Raw genomic sequence first — 17,360 nt, 5'->3', positions numbered from 1 at the left:
ACTGAAACTCAGCCGAGTGCAATAGACATCCCAACAACAAACAGCAACGTTGCCAATCTATTCGACTACATCTCTTCGCCATGTAATAAACTCGCGTTCATTTGGTCAAGGCTGAACCACTACACATCATGCCAAGGTAACCGCCATTCTCCCAAGTACATATTAGTAGGATGTATGTGTTGCGTATACAATCAAGTCCTGTGCTTCATCATATTCTTCTTGAAGTGCACATGCTATGTGTTGCAATTGAATACTACGTAGAAATCAACAATCACGTCCAAGTCCTCCACTGGGATGGGTGACCCCCCGTCGTCGCCGCCGCCCGGGCATCGAACGCCTCGTCGATTTCTTCCGCGAGGATTCTCGTCACGACCGCGTTGCCGTTGACGTTTACGACGGTGGCGATGCGGTCGACGATCACATTCATGGCCACGATCCACGCAAACGCGGCGGGCATGGGGTGGGTCGGGAACAGGGTCTGCCACACTGTGACGTGGTACACCAGTCCGGCGTTGGGCACGGGGGCGGTGCTCACACACCCGAGTAAGGTCACGAAGAAGAGGAGGACAAAGTTGGCGGCGGTGAGTTGGTCTCCGAAGCCCGACATGTTGGCGATGAAGACGAGGGCAAGGGGGTAATCAATGCCGGACGCGTTCAGGTTCATGGGGGTGCCAAATGGCATGGCGATGTGGATCAACGCTCGGCTGACGTTGGCTCGCTGGATGCATGCGATGGTCACAGGCAACGTGGCCATGGACGACGCGCACCCAAACGCAAAAATATATGCCGGTACGAGGTGTTTCATAAACCCAAACGGGTTTTCCCGTGTGCGAATGTACAGATACAACGGCAGCACCACGAGCATGTGACCTAGCTGGCCTACGGTGAACACGACGACATACGTTGTGACTTGGACCACGACGTGGGCAAACTGGTCCGAGTGAAATTGGGCCACGGCGCGGCCAACTAGGAACACGATCGCGACGGGGGTGACACCGAGAAGTCCGTGGAGAAGCAGCAAAAAGATGTTGCGCACCTGACGACACAAATTGAGCAGGACGTTGGGCTTGGCCGGGTCATCGTGGCACAGCGCGATGGCGACGCCAAACGGAAGCGCAAAGATCGTAATGCTGAGCAAGTCGCTTTGGCCAAACGACGTAAAGATGCTGTCCGACACGACGTGGCGAACGATCCCCACGACTTGGTCGACTAAAGTCAACGTGTCGAGATTGGTGACGGTAGAGCCCACGACGGTGGCTCGGAGCATGGACGAGTTGGTGGTGGCGTCCTGTTTCGCGCACGTCAGCTCCGCCTGGTTGTCGACCGCTACGCCGTTCGAGCACGCCAGCGACAAGTTGAACGACGTGCTAACGGTTGGCACGAGAGCCATGGCTTCCAATCCAGCGGACGACGACGATGTAGTCAACACGTTAAAGGACGCGTGAAATGCCACCGCGAGGGCGATGCCCTGTATACTCGCGAGGACAGACGTGGTCGCGTAGGGCACGATGGTGCGCCACCGCAGAATGGACGCCTGCCCCTTCAGAATGGTCTCGGCCACGACAATCGAAATCACACAAAACACCAACGGCACAATCAGACACTGCAGTGCCCGCACAAAGAGGTCCCCTGGCAGGGCGACCAGCGCCTCGATTTCGTCGCTCAGCCGGCTAAAGTACAGCCCCACCCCGACGCCGACGCCCACAACCGTGCCCAGAAGGATGTACTTGGACTGAAACGGGGGCGGTGTCGGGCCAAAGTCGTGATCTGGTGTCGCGGCGAAACGACCTCGACGTTGATGTGGCGGCACTTGGTCGTCCTTGTCGTCGCCCAGGAGAACCACGCTCGGCGTCTGGCTGTACTCGTCGAAGTGCGCGTCGCTGCCGGATTCGCCGTTGGTCATAAAGTTGGTGCGGGGGGGTGCACTCTGCAGAACGTTGGTGTACCGGTTGAAATAGTCGGTGGGCGACGCTTCAAAGAGGAGGATGCCCTCGCGGTTGGTTGGATTCGCACCGCCAGCCTGAGCGCCTGGTAGTGGTTTGGTTTGCATGGTCAAGTACTCGACTAGTGGGTGGACGCAGCGCTGCAGAGTGTCGCTGACGAGTCGTGACGAAAGGTCCCTTGTTCGAAAGGTCAACTACCATTGTTCGATTTGCAACCTTTCGAACGTAATCCTCTTACTTGTTCTTATTATGTACTAGGTATGGATAACTTTGCGATTACGACAATCTATCCGACGTTACTATTAATTAGTCTCATTGGTTGAAAGTTTCAATATTGTGGATTCGGTACGAATTTCCAAACCCCGTTACGCCGCCAAATCGAATCACAAATCGACGCTATCAGCTAATCCGTTTTGGATTGGATTTGATTGGCTGCTCTTACAGAAAGGACAAGTATATTCAACCAATCAGAACTCCAGCGTAATTCAAATACTGGTATTGATTAACAGACAAACCATTTGATTAACAAACCACGCGAATTTTGGAAGTTGATAGCGAATTCACAATACTTCGTAGGCTTATATTGGTAGATGACTCTCTTCATTTTCAATACAAAGACCAAATGTCGTATGTAGGTTTGTGTAGAAGTCTCTGACGAGGTGAGGACATGAACCGCGTGACTCCGGGTACCACGTGTATTACGTGCAGAGTCTGCAACATGGATTCGCAGCCTAAAGTTGCGTTTGCGGCCTGACCACAGTTCTTAATTCTTGCTGTGTCCCATCGAGGCGTGAGGACAGAAGTCCTGTCACCTCCAGGGATATTGCAATGGCTTATATTTCCAATGAGGTATCTCGAAATGGAACAATCAAAGATACCATGATGAAGATACATAAGGGTCGGTGCATTTGAAAAAAGAGCGTGGTGTGGTCGAAGTCCTCATGGATCGCTTTAGAGGGACAGCAACGTCAGCGTGCTGCAATCTACTGCATCATTCCTGAGTTTACCATTGGCAGCATGCCCCAAGTGAGGCACTGCCAGCTCGCATGGTGACTGTACGTACAGTACATCAACGTGATCGCGGTGTCGGGGACGACAGGTTGGCGAGCTTCAGTGGTGTCAGCTCAGCGACGCATACTAGTAGCCCCGAGTAGATGTATAGTTTCACTGCTAAGGTCGATAAGTATGTACTGACTGTACTACATGTATCCATCATCACTCCTTGTGCGAATTAGTGTGTCCTTGAAGTTGTTGTTAATTCAGTTATTTAACGCAAGCACCGGAACATAAACTGCTTCGAGTCCCAGTCCAGTGGCCCTGGCAACACTGGGTTCCTACGAATTCACAGAGATGAACATATCATACGACCTGTTTAAAGATGTAGTTTATGGATGTACAGGTACATCAAGCACATCAGCTACTTGTCTGTTCGCGTACTAACGTTAGTCGAAACTCGTCACCTTGTTTGTCGAGCTCTACTCGACTTATCTTTGATCTCAGGATGCTGAGTAGTCGATACCATGGTTGTTTTCGATATGCTGTGTCAAAGTCTAAACTACAACTGACAGTGTCGAATCGGATTGTCTAAAGAATATCTGACCAATCAAACTTCAATAATTTGTCGGTTATCCAATCACTGGCCTCCAAAAACAGTAATCTGAGGGGTGAACTGGAAGTGCATTTCAATGGTTACAGCGATTGATTACAGTTGGCAAAGTTGGCTGCATCTCCCTGTAAAAACGTTATTATGTTTACACATGTTGTTGCGCGCGGGCTTCAAAGGTCTCGTCAATGTCGTCGGCCAAGATGCGGGTGACGACAGCGTTGCCGTTGACGTTGACCACGGTTCGGATCCGGTCAAAGAGAAAGTCGGCGGCGACGATCCACGCAAACGACACGGGGAGGGGCTCGGCTGGAAACACGGTCTGCCACAGCGTGATCATGTACACGAGCGCGGCGTTCGGGACGGGGGCGGTCCCCACCGACCCCAGGATGCTCACAAAGAACACGACGACCCATTCCATCGTGGCGAGGGGGTTACCCGACATGTTGGCTAAAAACACGACCGCCAGCGGGTAATATATACCCGCAGCGTTCATATTCAAGGGGGTGCCAAACGACATTGTGATGTGCGCCAGCGAGCGGCTGATGTTGGCCCGCTCGATGCACGTGATGACCATGGGCATCGCCGCCATGGACGACGCGCACCCGAACGCAAAGATATAGGCGGGGATGATGTGTCTCAAAAACGCAAACGGGTTGGTCTTGGTCCACGCATAGAGCACGAGCGGCAGGACGACGGCCGTGTGGAGGACGGCGCCGATGAGGACGGCGAGGACGAGGACCGCCACCTGAGACAACACGGTGGGGGCGCTTTGGGCGTCGATGTTGCACGCGGCGCCGGCGAGGAGGAACGCGATGGCGACGGGCGTGACCCACAAGAGCCCGTTGAGCATCGACATAAACACGTTGCGCAGCTGGCGGAGCACATGCAGTACGACGTTATCCTGGCCGTCGGACGCCGACACTGCCACGGCGGCACCTAGGGGGATCGTAAACATAACGATGCTGAGCAGCGCACTCGTTGACAACGCGGCAAAGATGTTGTCGGGAACGATGACGTTTGCAATCGCTACAAGTGCATCGACCAACGTGGCTTTTCCTTTGGTGGGGAGGGGGACGCCCACGACGAGGCTGCGGTTCATGGCGAGAAACGCGGTCGGAGTGGCGTCCGCGCATGCCAAGGTCCCGTTGTCGGTGGACGCGGCGACGTAGAGGCCGTTCGCGCACTGTAGCGTGAGATTGAACAGGGTGTTAACGGGTGTAATGTTAGTGGATGGATGCGCGAGGGCGGCGGCGGACGACAGCGTAAAGCTCGACTGAAACACAATCGCCAAGAGCATGCCTTGGACGGTGGCCAATACGGTGGACAAAACGTACGGCACTAGCGTCCGCCACCGCAGGATCGACGTGTGACCCCGCGCGACGGTTTCTGCCACGACAATCGTGAGCATGCAAAACACAAGGGGCACCATGAGGCAACGCAGTGCGCGAACAAATAGGTCCCCCGGCAACATGACGAGCTGCTGGTACTTGGGTCCGATTTTGAGGTAGTAGAAGAGGAGCCCGAGACCGACGCCGACACCAATGCCGACGATAATGGAGATGGCGTGGGACGGGGGCGCGGCCGGCCCAAAGTCCTGGGGCAGGTGCGCCAGGAGCTCCTTGGGCCCCCCAAACGGCCCTTGGTCGTTGGCCGGACTGAGCGGATTATTGAGCTTGTCGACTTCGTCATGGTCGACGGATTGTTGCTGGTGCAACGTGGTCATAAAGTTGGTCCGCAGCCCCGTCACGGGGTCGTTGGACGCGTGGCCGCGGCTACTGGTGCTCGCGTTCTGGCCACTTCCAGACACGGGCGACGCCGTCGTCGCGACTTCGATGTCTTGGTAGAGGTAGATGCCTTGCTTCGTGCCGGGATGCTGTGGTTCGGCCATGGTTCTTCCGCGAATGGGCCGGGGGGGACGTACGTACAGCACCCGTTGGTGGTGCTAATGTTCCGTACTATTATTTGTTCGAACAAATCGTGTTGTGTTTGACAAGGCGCCTCGATGGCTTATGACGTGGCACGATGTCATGACAGGAAGAGTACTGTATCCATTCGACGGATTGTTGCGCTTGTGGAGGAGGTAAACAGCACACGACCTGCAGAGATGTGACAGGTGTTTGAACATGCTATGTCGATGATTGGCTTAACAAGATCTCGGTCAAGCTGCGAAGAAGGACCGATGGGGAAGTACCGGTACAGGTGTACAGTAAACGCTGGAGCGTATATGTTGGGTACAGTCAACCCGACTGCGTGACTGTCAGGGGACTTATCAGCGGTCAGCATGGTGAAGGAACTATATAAGCATGAAGACGTCGTGCTGTGCGGGACCTAAGTTGCCGTAGTTGACGGCATGAATCGATGGAGGAAGGGCGAGATGCCACTGGTTACGTTAAGATGGCGACGTCCAAGTAGTCGCCGTTCTGGAATCCCAAGCCCGCCAGGGTTTTGTCTTCGTCGGGCGTTTTGCGACTCGTGTTGACAACTCCCGCCTTCTTCACGGCGAACTTGCCGCGGCCGTCGACGTACACAAGGGAGATGGCCAGACGGTTGTGCTTTCTTGCGTCGTCGTTTGCATCTTGTACTAGCTCGGCGATCTCTCGCAACGTCGCATCGGGCCAAGTGTACACATGAAGCTCATTCGTCAACGATTTTGTGTGCATGTTCTGGTACGCTTCCGGGCTACGACGATGTAAGCGATCAAGAAGCACAATTGTTTGTCAATACACATACGTACCGGTTGTGGGAGGAATTGCAAAAGACGCGAATCAGGACCGGACATGTGGAGTCGCGGTTAATCACCGTAGCTGCCGTGGAGGCAGCCCTGGCGCCTCCGCCTCGCTCTTGTCCTGTCGACCCTGGTCGGTCTTCTTGCACCCGCTCGACCACACGCATATCGTTCGAAATACAACAGCACATGACCAAACTTGACAGTTAAAAATGCTTCATCTATTTATCTTAAAGGATTCTGGATTGAGTATTTTTAATTGACTCTATTCTTATAATTAGTATTATCGGAAAATTATTCCTACTATTAATCGTTTCAAAATGATATTTCGATAAATGAAGAAGGTGATCTAACAAGTTCCCAACTCACAAGTAGGCACCGATGCGACCAGCGCCGTCCTTTACGCGGGGGTAGTGGCCTTGTTCTGAACAACACGATCTGTATTCGTGATGATGGCCATCATGATCGTACGCTTCATGTGGTTGCTTTGCGCTTCCATTCTTCCCCCCTTCCTCTTCATTGAAGGCCAAAGCACCGAGATCCCAAAGAGTTGCTGCGCGACGTGCCTGAACACGATTACAGCGTTCCATTACGACCCTACCAAGTGGTCCGAGTGCGTCAAGGAGACGGCGTGTTGTTTCTGCAGCACGCCTGACCCTGGGTCGCCGACGTTCGACCCAGTGCCGCCACTTGTCCGCAACATTCCTCAAGTCAAGCAAGGCGAGCCCTTGCGGTTCGTGTGGCCAGGGGTCGTGAACGTCACGTACGTGTTCCTTCAAGGCAACAAGACCGCACTCCCCAAGCTCAACGACGCCTTCTTGAAGCACGACGGGGATGCCTTTTCTGTGTGCTTCGACTCGGTCGGTACGATGTACTTCCGCGGGTGGTCCAAGGACCCGTGCATGAGTGCGTCGTCCGAGAAAGTTGTGCGCATCGTCGCTGGGACGAGCCCCGATGTGTCTTGCAGCGCCTCCACCACCCCGGCACCGACCAAGCGTGGTGCATGCAACTTGCAGCGCGCCGCGCTTCGCGCCAACGGCGACTGCGTCTGCTCGTGGCTCGAGTACTCCAACCCTCCCGATTGTACGGACCCGTCCATCTACAAGATCGGCGCCATCACCATCAGCGCCACCGCCGGCTTCATAGCAGTCCTATCGGCGTTGTTCAAGTGCTGGAAGAAGCAGCGCCGGCGGCGACAAGCGAAGCTCGATGCCGAGAACTCGAGTTGTGTGGATAGTACGACGACCTCCACCACTTCCACAGATCGTGCCAAATACACCAGCCACCACCGGACTACTGCCACTTCATAGTTAGCAGTTAGCCACTTCTACAGCCATGATGCCAGCATGTTAAATAAGCGCAGAGGTCCGCTAGGCTGCGGTCGTCAGCGAATGACGCGCTGCATTCCATGCGTTCTTTCGTTTTTAACCGTAATGAATCGTTGACTGTTGTGCTGTGATTGGTGGAATCGGAAGACTCATCACCAATACTCTCAACCAATGTATAGCGGTCGTTCGTCTCTGTAGTACTTACTACAGCACTACTAGTACAGCTGTACACCAGCACAACCTAATGGTAACGTTAGACATACTTGAGCGTGTTCGCAGCGAGTGGGAATCCATGCTTACCTGGGCGGGAACGTTTGAAAGGTCTGTTTGTGATAGGCCTTGGCTATCTTGCTTGTGAATCTTCGCATTAGATTCGAAGGTAACGTTAGTCTCACGTGAAATGAAGAAACATTCAAATCGAAGCAAGCGCCGTGAACTTTGACACCTTCCTCGGTCCTACTAGTATATGGTGGGGTCCATCATACTATAGTACTGTAGCAGCGTGCGCGTAGGGCCTTCGTGTAAGTCGTCGTACATTACGATAACAGTAAGGTCATTCCTTCAAGATCGACTGGAGCAACAACCTACACCTGTATAAATGAATAAAACCCATGCAGCCTAGAGATTCGGCACGATAGATTAAAAACAACTTGAATAATATTACCTTGTGATTGTAAAGAAGATTCGGAAAAAAAGAAAAAAAGAGTCGTGACCCATGGGCACTGAATCTGGAAGGTTGTCGGCTGTGATCATATTCTTATAGGGGCACCACTGACTTGGCATTTCAGCTCCACCACGCTCACTAGGACCGCCGTGTGCATTGAATCTATCAGAATCTCACCATTGCCCATTCCACGGTACGTCGAGCGCAGACACCAGCAGCCTGCATAAGGCTCGCGGCTAATCATGTACGAACAGGCAACCATCACGATACCAACCACCTTGCTGCCATTGCCATCACGCCGCGGATCTGTCATCTGGTACTACCCTCTGGAATGTCTGTCGCCAAAACAGGAAGCCTGGCGTCCAAACTTCCCAGCGCTGCTTCCATCCTCCCACCTCCACCGCTGCACCGTTCGTCGTCATCACACGACGGACGCGTTGCCACTACGAAGCCTTCGTCCCCCGTTTCCTCCCACGACCAGCCAGCAGCACATCATCACCCAAACGAAGCCACGAGCGCCGAGTCCGGGATCTCCGACACGTCGCAACCCGGCAGCAGTGGCCGCAAGTACGAGCGTCGCACGAAGCGATTCATCTGGCCCGACGAACTCCATCGCTTGTTCGTCGCGGCCGTGTTCGACGTCGGACTCAAGAATGCATCGCCCAAAGCGCTCTTGACGTTGATGGGCACCCCCGCGTGCACCAACGGCCTCACGACGGAGCACCTCAAGTCGCATCTGCAGAAGTACCGGCTCAACTACGACCGGTCGCGCGTCGAATTTCTCAAATTTTTCGACGAAAGCGTGTCAGAATCCACCAAACACCAAAAACGAAAGGGCAAAGTCATGGTAGTACAGTACTATCACATGACACATCGTCCAGCTCCAAATCTGATGGAGTTTTCGTCGATTTATAGCCACAAGGGGCCGTGACGTCGATGTTTCCGATCATGCCCAAGCGCAAACGGTCTCTGGGCGACATGAACGAAGGTAGCGGCGGCGAGTCGTCCTCGGACGGCGAAGTCCATCCGGACGAGAAAGTGGCCAAGGTGGTCGCGGCCACGTCCAGCATCTCGCGGCAGCTCGACATGCAGTCGAAAACGCTCAAAGTGCAAGCACAGTTTCAAGAAGAGATCCAGCAACAATTGTACGAACAAGCGGTGTTGCAACGCCAATTGCAGGTATCATGGTATTTATAATTATTATAACAAGTCGTAACAAGAGTTATAACAATCGTTCCGTAGGAACGCCTTGCCGAGGTGACCGCGCACAAAGCAACGAGTCCACACAACCACGGCCACCACCATCCCGTACATACCCATCCAGTCACAGCGCTGACCCAGAACAACATCGCAGTGACAAGGAATCCATCGTCTTCTTACCACCATGCACCAGCAGCATCTACCACCACCACCACCCATCCGTTCCATCAACCAAGTAGTCGACCAACTCCCACCACCATCACAAATGTCAACAATCCACTGCAAGAACAGCTCAATCAGTTGGCGCAACTCGGGGACGATCCAACGAAGGACAGGGCCATGTCGTGGAGCTTCCCACTCATGCCGGCACCGAATGGAGCGTACATGTCGCCGGTGTTGCCCCCTGGCGACCCATCGACATCGTCTTCGACGGGGTTCTTACTTGATCTGCCGCATCCAACATCGTCGGCAGCCCAGCCAGCGTTATCGTCAAGCGTGCAACTGCATGCGCCGCACATTCAAATGCAAATGACCATGCACCAGCAAATGCGACTGCACCAGCACATGCTGCAGCGCAAGGTTGAAGTGTCTCAAGTGAGCAACATGAGCAACACCCAAGCGGCCCTCCTCGAGTCGCCGCCCGTGCCGCCGACGACAAAGGAGCCGCCGACGTTCCGAAGTCAGTTGAACGCTGACTGGGCATCGGATCCAAAGGACGACGATGTCGATCACGGTGGCGGCGTGGAACCTGTGAGCATGACGGAAGGGTTCGCATGGGACCTCGACGACGACATGAACGATGATTTATTCGGCTTTTTGAAGTAGAAAACCACCCGAGCGTGTGTCCCCGTCCAACTTAACATTAATTGCAATCAAGACCATATCGTTTGCACGGAGTTGTGGTCTTGAATGGCTCGTTAGATGCAGGGACCTTGATGGCAGGCATCGTAGCAAGATGATAATGGTCGTCGATTACGAGGTAATATAGGAAATGGACTAAGGGGTGGTGTGCGGAACGATGGCGAGGACGAATGGACGTGGACACAACCTCTTAAGGACCCATGTCTTGGTGGTGGTCTTTCGACTTGCCTTCGACACCGCGGACATACAGCACGTTGTTGCATCGAATGAGCACTTCGCCGAGGTGTCCTGTCTTGTTGCCGTTGACGTATTCGTCTGTGTTGGCGAGCTGCAGGTTCATGTACGAATCGACTGACACGAGGAAGCCTTCGTATTCCATGCCCCACTTGAGCTTCACAACAACTGCTTTACCAGTCAATCCAGCAAGGAATGGCTTGGGGTTCAAGATTAGGCCAGACTAGACACATCCATGATGAGAATTGAACGAGAACCGCATCATCGCCGCCGTCCCTACCATGACAACTCTGAGGACGGAGCTTGTGGTGACCTGAAACACCAACAATATGACCTCTCGTTAGAAGAACTGGGTTCCAAATTCACAAAATATGGCTTCTATCAAGGATAATGTATAAAGAGTAATAGTAAAAACCATATTATACATTTGCAAAGGTAATACAATGTAGAAGGTAATGAAGTTTCCGGTAGCATCATCAGATATGACGCGCAAATCGTCACGCCAAACGGTAAACTCACGTTATAAACACAATTTATATCAACAACTGGATTGTCAGCAGTAAAACTGACACCGAAGTACAGTACCTGAACGTGCTGTGAGTCTGCTAACGTTAGTGCCAAGTTTTTAGCCGAAGCAACCTGTGATAATTTAGAATCATATTTGGTGAAATAATTCTTACAGAAAGTAAGAATTTTATTTTATTATAAGTGAAAGTACCAAAACACAATAGAGTAGTACTTCAGTATTGTAGTTGTTGTATTGTAGTTGTTGTGAATATATTAAGCATATGTGCAGGCACTTATGCTTATGGTTACAGTATACACTGTACTATTAATAGTACTGTATGGAGTTAGTGTCGTTGATACAAGCACGTGCAGCAGCCTTACTGTGAAGGAAATCTATTGGTTTTTCCAACATCACTCTGCTTTTGTCAACTGACAAGACCCGACAATTGTCGTCAAATTTACAAACATACAAAGTCCATCTTGTTTTGACCAATCAGCATCCCGGAAATGTTTTTGTGTCGTCAATCGCGCGAGGAATCGCATTGTCGGTGCCGAATTGTCCGGTGTCATTGCGCGTTGCTCCCATGACTAACGCAGTGTATACGACTGTGGCGTTGGTGTCACCATGGATGTGCATCGCTGCCTCGTCTGCCCTGGCAGGTAATGACCCCGTGGCGTCGCGCATGCTGAAGGACAAGCGAACCAAGCGGCCCAAGGTTAAAAAGCCGAAAACAACAACAAAGAAGCCCACAAAGAAGCCCAAGAAGAAGTCCACGAAGACAACAAAACCTGCGACGACTAATGCGCCGTCCAAATCCAAGGCTAAGAAATCTGCCACGAGTGCCAAGGCAGTCCCGCCGCATGTCCCGCCAAAGTTGGCGGGTCCAGCGATCCAGCCAGCAAATGTGCCACTGGTCGCGAAAGCCAGCAGCTCAAATCTTGGAGGACCAACCTCTCAGCTAAGTAGCGGCAAGGATGGCATGAGTACTGGCACGTTGGCAGGGATCATCAGTGCCGCCGTGGGTGTGGTGGCGCTGGTGGCGTTAGTGGCTTTGTTTGTCGTGCGCAAATCCCGCAAGGAAAAGCAGAGACGTATCAAATCCGTGCTTGAAAATGACTTTGAAGAGTTTGAAGACGACGCTTCCGCCGTCCGCCATGCTTACCAGTCCACACACGCCTCGAACAAGTCGAATACTTTGGACGACGTGGAGGCTGCCCATGACACGAGATGGGCGTCGGAGCTCGTCACGGAGGAGCTCCAGCGCGGCCGCCGCCACTCGGACGTGGCCAAGTCCATGGTGAGTGTGAACGACACGATCTTGCTGCGCGGGGCCACCACCGACGGCAGTGTCTTGACGAGTCTAGTAGACATGGAATCCGACGATTCCGATTCGGACGATGATGATGATGATGAAAACTTGGAGTCGCCCCCTCCACGAGGACTCGCCGCACCGAAAAATGCCATCAAAACGCCATCCGAGTTTGACTTTGCTGAACTCGACGACCACGTCGAGCGTGGTAATCGGCCCAAAAAAAGTAGTTCCAAGGAGACATTTCTTTAATAATGTATGTGCATTTTTGCCGTGTATATTGCATGTTGGACGCCTTGAATTCGTACGACGAATCGCTAGTAATTACTTCGAAGTTACTATTGATTGACCTTTTGATGCATTGCACTACATACAGTAAGTTACTGGTGTACTTGCTTGTACTGTACACACCTAGTACTTATATTAAATACTACTTCAAAGTACTAGTACTACTACTACTGGTACAGTCTTAATAATATATGCATGGGGCTTCCTACATGTACGTTGTCGAGTTCCACAAGGGGTTTATATGATGCGCTGATCGAGTCCTACTACTCCGGAGGACACTATTCTTGTACGACCTCCATAACCTGATGAGCTATCACGTCATGGAGGTCGTACCAACAGTACGGCCAACAGACTCCGTAGGGTTGTGTAAGGTTGAGGAGGGTCATGTCAAGTGTATGTACGCATATTATTGGGCACGTGGAAAGTGAAGACGACAAGGAATTGATAACGTCAAGGTCTCAACGTATGTCGACAAGGCGATATTATTACTCCTTCTTGAGGGTCTTGGTTGCTTCGTTCTTCTTAGCATATGCCTTCTTGCGTTGGACGTTCATGTGCGTGTACATGAAGGGCAAGCCAGGGGCGTACACGACCAGCGTCAAGAGCACGACCACGTACAGCGACAGCGAGATGTTGTGGGTGTTGGGCATTTGAATCGAGTACGCTCCGGAGGACAGGAACGGAAGCGCCTTCAACATGCACGACACTTCGCCTGTGACACCGCTCGGGTACAGCACCATGAACAAGTGGTAACGGAGGAAAAACAGCCAGTCCGGCACCTAATGTCACATTCAGCAAACAACACTGGATGGAACTTCAAGACAAGTACCGCGTCCAGCAAGTTGAGCGCGTAAAACGCATAGCGAGGGACTTCCACGAGCGACCACGATGCCACCATGAGGATGAATCCCCAGTGGTATCGGGAGTCGGGGCACAGCACGTTGATGGCCCACACGAGGAAGAGACGGGAGCTGACTGTAGAAACAAGTTCGTGTGATGGAGATCACAAGTGTCCTGGTTGACATACCTTGCAGGAAGGTCGACCCGACGGGCGACCGCACGAGACCCAACAGCGCGTGCAAGACTTCGAACACCGCCATCGTCTGGACGACCGTCAACGGCGTTTCGATGATCCCCCACAACTTGGCCGACGACAGCGCGATGTCTTGGTCTGTGTACACCAACTGGAAGGTTTGGCCGAGCACGTACGCCCACCCGATGCTGCTCGCAATGTTGAACAGCACCAAGTACGCTGTCTTGACGAACCCCATGGCAATTTGCAAAATGAGGCCGAGACAGTCACGTCACGAGCCAATCAAACGCGATGTCGGGTTGAGTGACGATCGGGGTTTTGTGGTGTGACGTGTTATATATTATAATAGAATACTAGTCAACGGAATTAAATACTTTAGGAGATTCACTTACTATTAATAGTACATACATTACGTTTGCCCCATTTTTTATTACTGGGACTCTATTTTTTATTATTAACCTTACATTCCGTACGGTATGGTATTCCAGGTGAACTATTCGAATTATATTGTACGTCAATTTCACCAAACGTATATGAAAACTACTACGTAGTACTCCGGAGTATTAATAGTAGACATTTGACTGACAATTTATATTTTGTACGTGTAAATGGGGCTCTTACTGTATACTACTAGTATTACGTAGTAGTACTATGTAGTACTAATATTGTCCTTATACCCAAAATTGGGACTAATCTACTGTATTGATCGATTCTTTGTCCTGACCTTTGTTTTAATTTCAGTCACACACTAATTCGATGTTGGTCGAAGAGTGGATTTGATTGGGCACTTGATTCGTGTTCTGGGTTTTGATTGGTCGAACGATTGTCTGAATTCTGCTCATTCGATTCAGCTTTCCCCACTCCAATTTCGAATCGACTGGCAATAATAACTTGCGTCGCTGGCCATATTGTTTTCGTATTGCAAAGGCCAAATCTCAAGTCCACCACGGAGCATTCAACACGATGTCACTACTAAACAAGGTTGGAGCACTGGTTTGCGACGTCGAATTCAAGCAGCGCTAGATACAGTATATTACAAGTTAAGAGCATGTCAATTGGCTTTAACGTTGTTGTCGCCGTGCTTTTTAGCATACGCGTTGATGCGCTGCGTCGTCATGTGCTTGTACATAATAGGACAACACACGACATAGAGAACGAGCATGCCGCACACAACTGCATGCAGCGAGATGGCGATGTTGTGCTTGTTGGGCAGTTCGATGGAATAGATTCCTGTGGACAAGAAAGGTAGTGCGTTTACCATGCACGTCAATTCACCCACGAGCCCTGTGATGTACAAGATCAAGTACAAATGATAGCGCAAGAAGAACAGCCAGTCCGGCACCTATACCAGCAACGCAGCATGAGAACATCATCATATACGACATATGCAAAGAACTTGCCCAGCCAATGACACTCAGCGCATAAAAGGCATATCGAGGTACTTCCACCATGGACCACGATCCAATCGTCAAGAGAAAGCCCCAGTGATACCGAGAACTTGGGCACAGCACAAGGACGACCCACAAGACAAACAGACGCGAGCTCACTACAAGACATCACACGTCCGTCGTCATCACACGGCATACGCACGACAACGACTGTGCAAACACCCTTACCTTGCATCAACGCCGACCCCACGGGAGATCGGACAACGCCAACCAGTGCATGAACCACTTCCAACAATGCCATCGTTTGCAGGTACTCCAACGGTATGGCAATCCGCGACCATAGTTTCGCAGAGGACAGCACGACATCCGCATCGTCGTAGAGAAGGCTGCACAGATGCCACAGGATGTATGCCCATCCAACGGCGCTGACAACGTTATACCCCGCCAAGTACGCGGTCTTGATCATGAGGATGGAATGCTGTTGTTGACGCATTTAAGCATGGACTTGTAAACCCTTTATACTTTATCGTTTTGAAAAGATAATAATACTTCGAAGTACATAGTGTGCGAAGTCAAGACAAACCTGCAAGAAAGCATATATTATTAATCCGAGTGGATACAAACTTCAAATGTATTTTGTGCTGGTCGATTTGAATTGCGCGCGCAATTTTCGGATCCATTTTCAAAAGTGGGCACATGGACTCGGACGACATGCTCTTGCGCCGGCTGGCGTCGCCCGTGACGGACACGACATTTGTGGCGATACCAACGACGACGTCGGCGATGCCAAGTAGATTGATGGAGCCCCATGCGCAGAGAACACCATCGAAGCGATTCAAGTATGCACCGTCGCAGCCGATCCTGGGGTTGAAGTCTGTGTTCGCATCCCCGCAGGCAGTGCAACATTGCAGCATGGACGCTGAGATGCGTCCTATCAGTGTATCCCAACCTCTCAGGATGTTGGGTGTACCTATGACGACTGGAGCTGGAGAAAGATATGCTTTGACCAGTGGTCCAGCCAAAATTGTCACACCACCTGCAAGCCCGGCACATGCTACCTTGCCTTCGCGTGTGTTAGTGGTGCCATGTGTACCTGAAATACAGCGGCTGCAAACGTCGTCACGCGCCAAGCATCATATTGAGTCATCACCGGAGTCGACAAAAAACAGCCTTGTCCCGGCCACAACAACCCAGCGACCGTCTTGGGCCGTGTTTGCAACGGCAGCGGAAATCCTAGTCGAAGACGCATGTTCACCCACCCAGCAGATCGTCCGCACGCCCCGAATTGTCACCCCTGAGGATCCAATCACTTTGAAGTTTCCTGGTTCAATGGCCTCCAACTTCAGTTTGTCGTCCCCTGCGCTCCACATCCCCGGTCAAGTATTTACTGCTCGGCAATGCGTCCAAGATACCCCGGCAATGCTTCCATCGTCGCACGATAATACCAACCACGCTGAAGATCGCCAAGCATTGCCTTGTCCGCACGAACAAGCAGCTTGCATGATCATCCCAACTGCCACGTCAACACCACTGGAATCCTCCGCCAAATTAGAACTACTCAACAGTCCGAAACTCAAGTCCACCCCCACAAGACGCAGGCTATCGCCAGGACCGGTTGTCCTTGGCCCCGTTGCTCCTCCTATATCTCGAGACGACGATGCGTCGACAAAGAGACCCTTCAAACCGATTCTTGCACGACACCCTCAATCAGGTGCCGCCAATGTCAAAATCGCGAGTCAGTGCCAAGAACCTCCCGTCGCAACTGCCCATGCACCTCACGCGGACGCTATCAGTATTCATCACGATATTGTGAAGCATGAGGGCATACGAAAACATCTGAATCCTGCCCAGTCGAAGTCGAAAACCATCAAGCTGTTCGTGAAATTCGACGACGACGACATGGCGTTCAAGGTCAAACGCTCGGCGTACCTCCAGAAAATCTTCGACAACTTTGCAAATGTCAAGGGCGTGCCGGTGGAGACCCTTCGGTTCTTTTACGACGGCGCGCGGTTGAAAGGCGATATCACCGTCCAGTCGTTGGGACTGGACTCGGACAGCCGCATCGACTGCTTCTCGGAACAAGTTGGCGGTCACGTCCCCGTGCTAATTTCGACGACTGTCCGTAGATGCGAGCGTGGAGCAGGTATGTGTAAAGTCTCTTTGAGATGCCTGTGTTATTTCGCATGTGAGAGCAGCCAAACCTCATTGCTTTATGACTAGAATATTTCATCGAACGGCAAGGGTGATAGCCACCATCACCGCGCTTTATGGAG

The 17,360-nt window shown here is 52.0% G+C and overlaps 10 protein-coding genes across 11 annotated transcripts; 3 read left to right on the top strand and 7 right to left on the bottom strand.

The window, feature by feature from the left end:
* Positions 1-148: 148 nt before the first annotated feature.
* H257_11613 (hypothetical protein) lies at positions 149-2,132 on the bottom strand. Its single transcript, XM_009838609.1, has one exon. The coding sequence runs from the start codon at positions 2,048-2,050 to the stop codon at positions 272-274; it is 1,779 nt and encodes a 592-aa protein (XP_009836911.1). The 5' UTR covers positions 2,051-2,132; the 3' UTR covers positions 149-271.
* Positions 2,133-3,564: 1,432 nt separating this feature from the next.
* H257_11612 (hypothetical protein) lies at positions 3,565-5,521 on the bottom strand. Its single transcript, XM_009838608.1, has one exon. It carries the CDS (start codon positions 5,435-5,437, stop codon positions 3,695-3,697), a length of 1,743 nt encoding a protein of 580 aa, XP_009836910.1. The 5' UTR covers positions 5,438-5,521; the 3' UTR covers positions 3,565-3,694.
* A 254-nt stretch (positions 5,522-5,775) lies between these two features.
* Positions 5,776-6,453, bottom strand: H257_11611 (hypothetical protein). Its single transcript, XM_009838607.1, has 2 exons — positions 6,284-6,453; positions 5,776-6,228 (listed from the first exon to the last, which is right to left on the bottom strand). The coding sequence occupies exons 1-2, from the start codon at positions 6,439-6,441 to the stop codon at positions 5,934-5,936; spliced, it is 453 nt and encodes a 150-aa protein (XP_009836909.1). The 5' UTR covers positions 6,442-6,453; the 3' UTR covers positions 5,776-5,933.
* A 185-nt stretch (positions 6,454-6,638) lies between these two features.
* Positions 6,639-7,681, top strand: H257_11610 (hypothetical protein). The gene has a single exon (XM_009838606.1). The coding sequence runs from the start codon at positions 6,724-6,726 to the stop codon at positions 7,582-7,584; it is 861 nt and encodes a 286-aa protein (XP_009836908.1). The 5' UTR covers positions 6,639-6,723; the 3' UTR covers positions 7,585-7,681.
* A 686-nt stretch (positions 7,682-8,367) lies between these two features.
* Positions 8,368-10,834, top strand: H257_11609 (hypothetical protein). Its single transcript, XM_009838605.1, has 4 exons — positions 8,368-8,459; positions 8,521-9,113; positions 9,182-9,445; positions 9,509-10,834. The coding sequence occupies exons 2-4, from the start codon at positions 8,598-8,600 to the stop codon at positions 10,289-10,291; spliced, it is 1,563 nt and encodes a 520-aa protein (XP_009836907.1). The 5' UTR covers positions 8,368-8,459; positions 8,521-8,597; the 3' UTR covers positions 10,292-10,834.
* H257_11608 (small nuclear ribonucleoprotein F) lies at positions 10,415-10,918 on the bottom strand. Its single transcript, XM_009838604.1, has 2 exons — positions 10,842-10,918; positions 10,415-10,784 (listed from the first exon to the last, which is right to left on the bottom strand). Exons 1-2 carry the CDS (start codon positions 10,842-10,844, stop codon positions 10,518-10,520), a joined length of 270 nt encoding a protein of 89 aa, XP_009836906.1. The 5' UTR covers positions 10,845-10,918; the 3' UTR covers positions 10,415-10,517.
* A 700-nt stretch (positions 10,919-11,618) lies between these two features.
* H257_11607 (hypothetical protein) lies at positions 11,619-12,655 on the bottom strand. The gene has a single exon (XM_009838603.1). The coding sequence runs from the start codon at positions 12,531-12,533 to the stop codon at positions 12,228-12,230; it is 306 nt and encodes a 101-aa protein (XP_009836905.1). The 5' UTR covers positions 12,534-12,655; the 3' UTR covers positions 11,619-12,227.
* A 384-nt stretch (positions 12,656-13,039) lies between these two features.
* On the bottom strand, positions 13,040-13,984 carry H257_11606 (hypothetical protein). The gene is made up of 3 exons (XM_009838602.1): positions 13,694-13,984; positions 13,496-13,641; positions 13,040-13,445 (listed from the first exon to the last, which is right to left on the bottom strand). Exons 1-3 carry the CDS (start codon positions 13,935-13,937, stop codon positions 13,152-13,154), a joined length of 684 nt encoding a protein of 227 aa, XP_009836904.1. The 5' UTR covers positions 13,938-13,984; the 3' UTR covers positions 13,040-13,151.
* A 727-nt stretch (positions 13,985-14,711) lies between these two features.
* Positions 14,712-15,601, bottom strand: H257_11605. Of its 2 annotated transcripts, XM_009838600.1 has the most exons (3): positions 15,316-15,601; positions 15,100-15,245; positions 14,712-15,041 (listed from the first exon to the last, which is right to left on the bottom strand). In XM_009838600.1, exons 1-3 carry the CDS (start codon positions 15,578-15,580, stop codon positions 14,751-14,753), a joined length of 702 nt encoding a protein of 233 aa, XP_009836902.1. In that variant the 5' UTR covers positions 15,581-15,601; the 3' UTR covers positions 14,712-14,750. The 2 variants fall into 2 exon arrangements, with proteins under 2 accessions (XP_009836902.1, XP_009836903.1); XM_009838601.1 differs by having other exon boundaries at positions 14,712-15,245.
* Positions 15,602-16,986: 1,385 nt separating this feature from the next.
* H257_11604 (hypothetical protein) lies at positions 16,987-17,333 on the top strand (the record flags this gene model as incomplete). Its single annotated transcript, XM_009838599.1, has 2 exons — positions 16,987-17,230; positions 17,308-17,333. 2 exons carry the CDS (start codon positions 16,987-16,989, stop codon positions 17,331-17,333), a joined length of 270 nt encoding a protein of 89 aa, XP_009836901.1.
* Positions 17,334-17,360: the final 27 nt, after the last annotated feature.

This window comes from Aphanomyces astaci (genome assembly GCF_000520075.1).
Source record: "Aphanomyces astaci strain APO3 unplaced genomic scaffold supercont1.35, whole genome shotgun sequence".
NCBI lineage: Eukaryota > Oomycota > Saprolegniomycetes > Saprolegniales > Verrucalvaceae > Aphanomyces > Aphanomyces astaci.
Note: the sequence above shows the minus strand (reverse complement) of the source record. Positions and strands in the feature narration are given on the sequence as shown.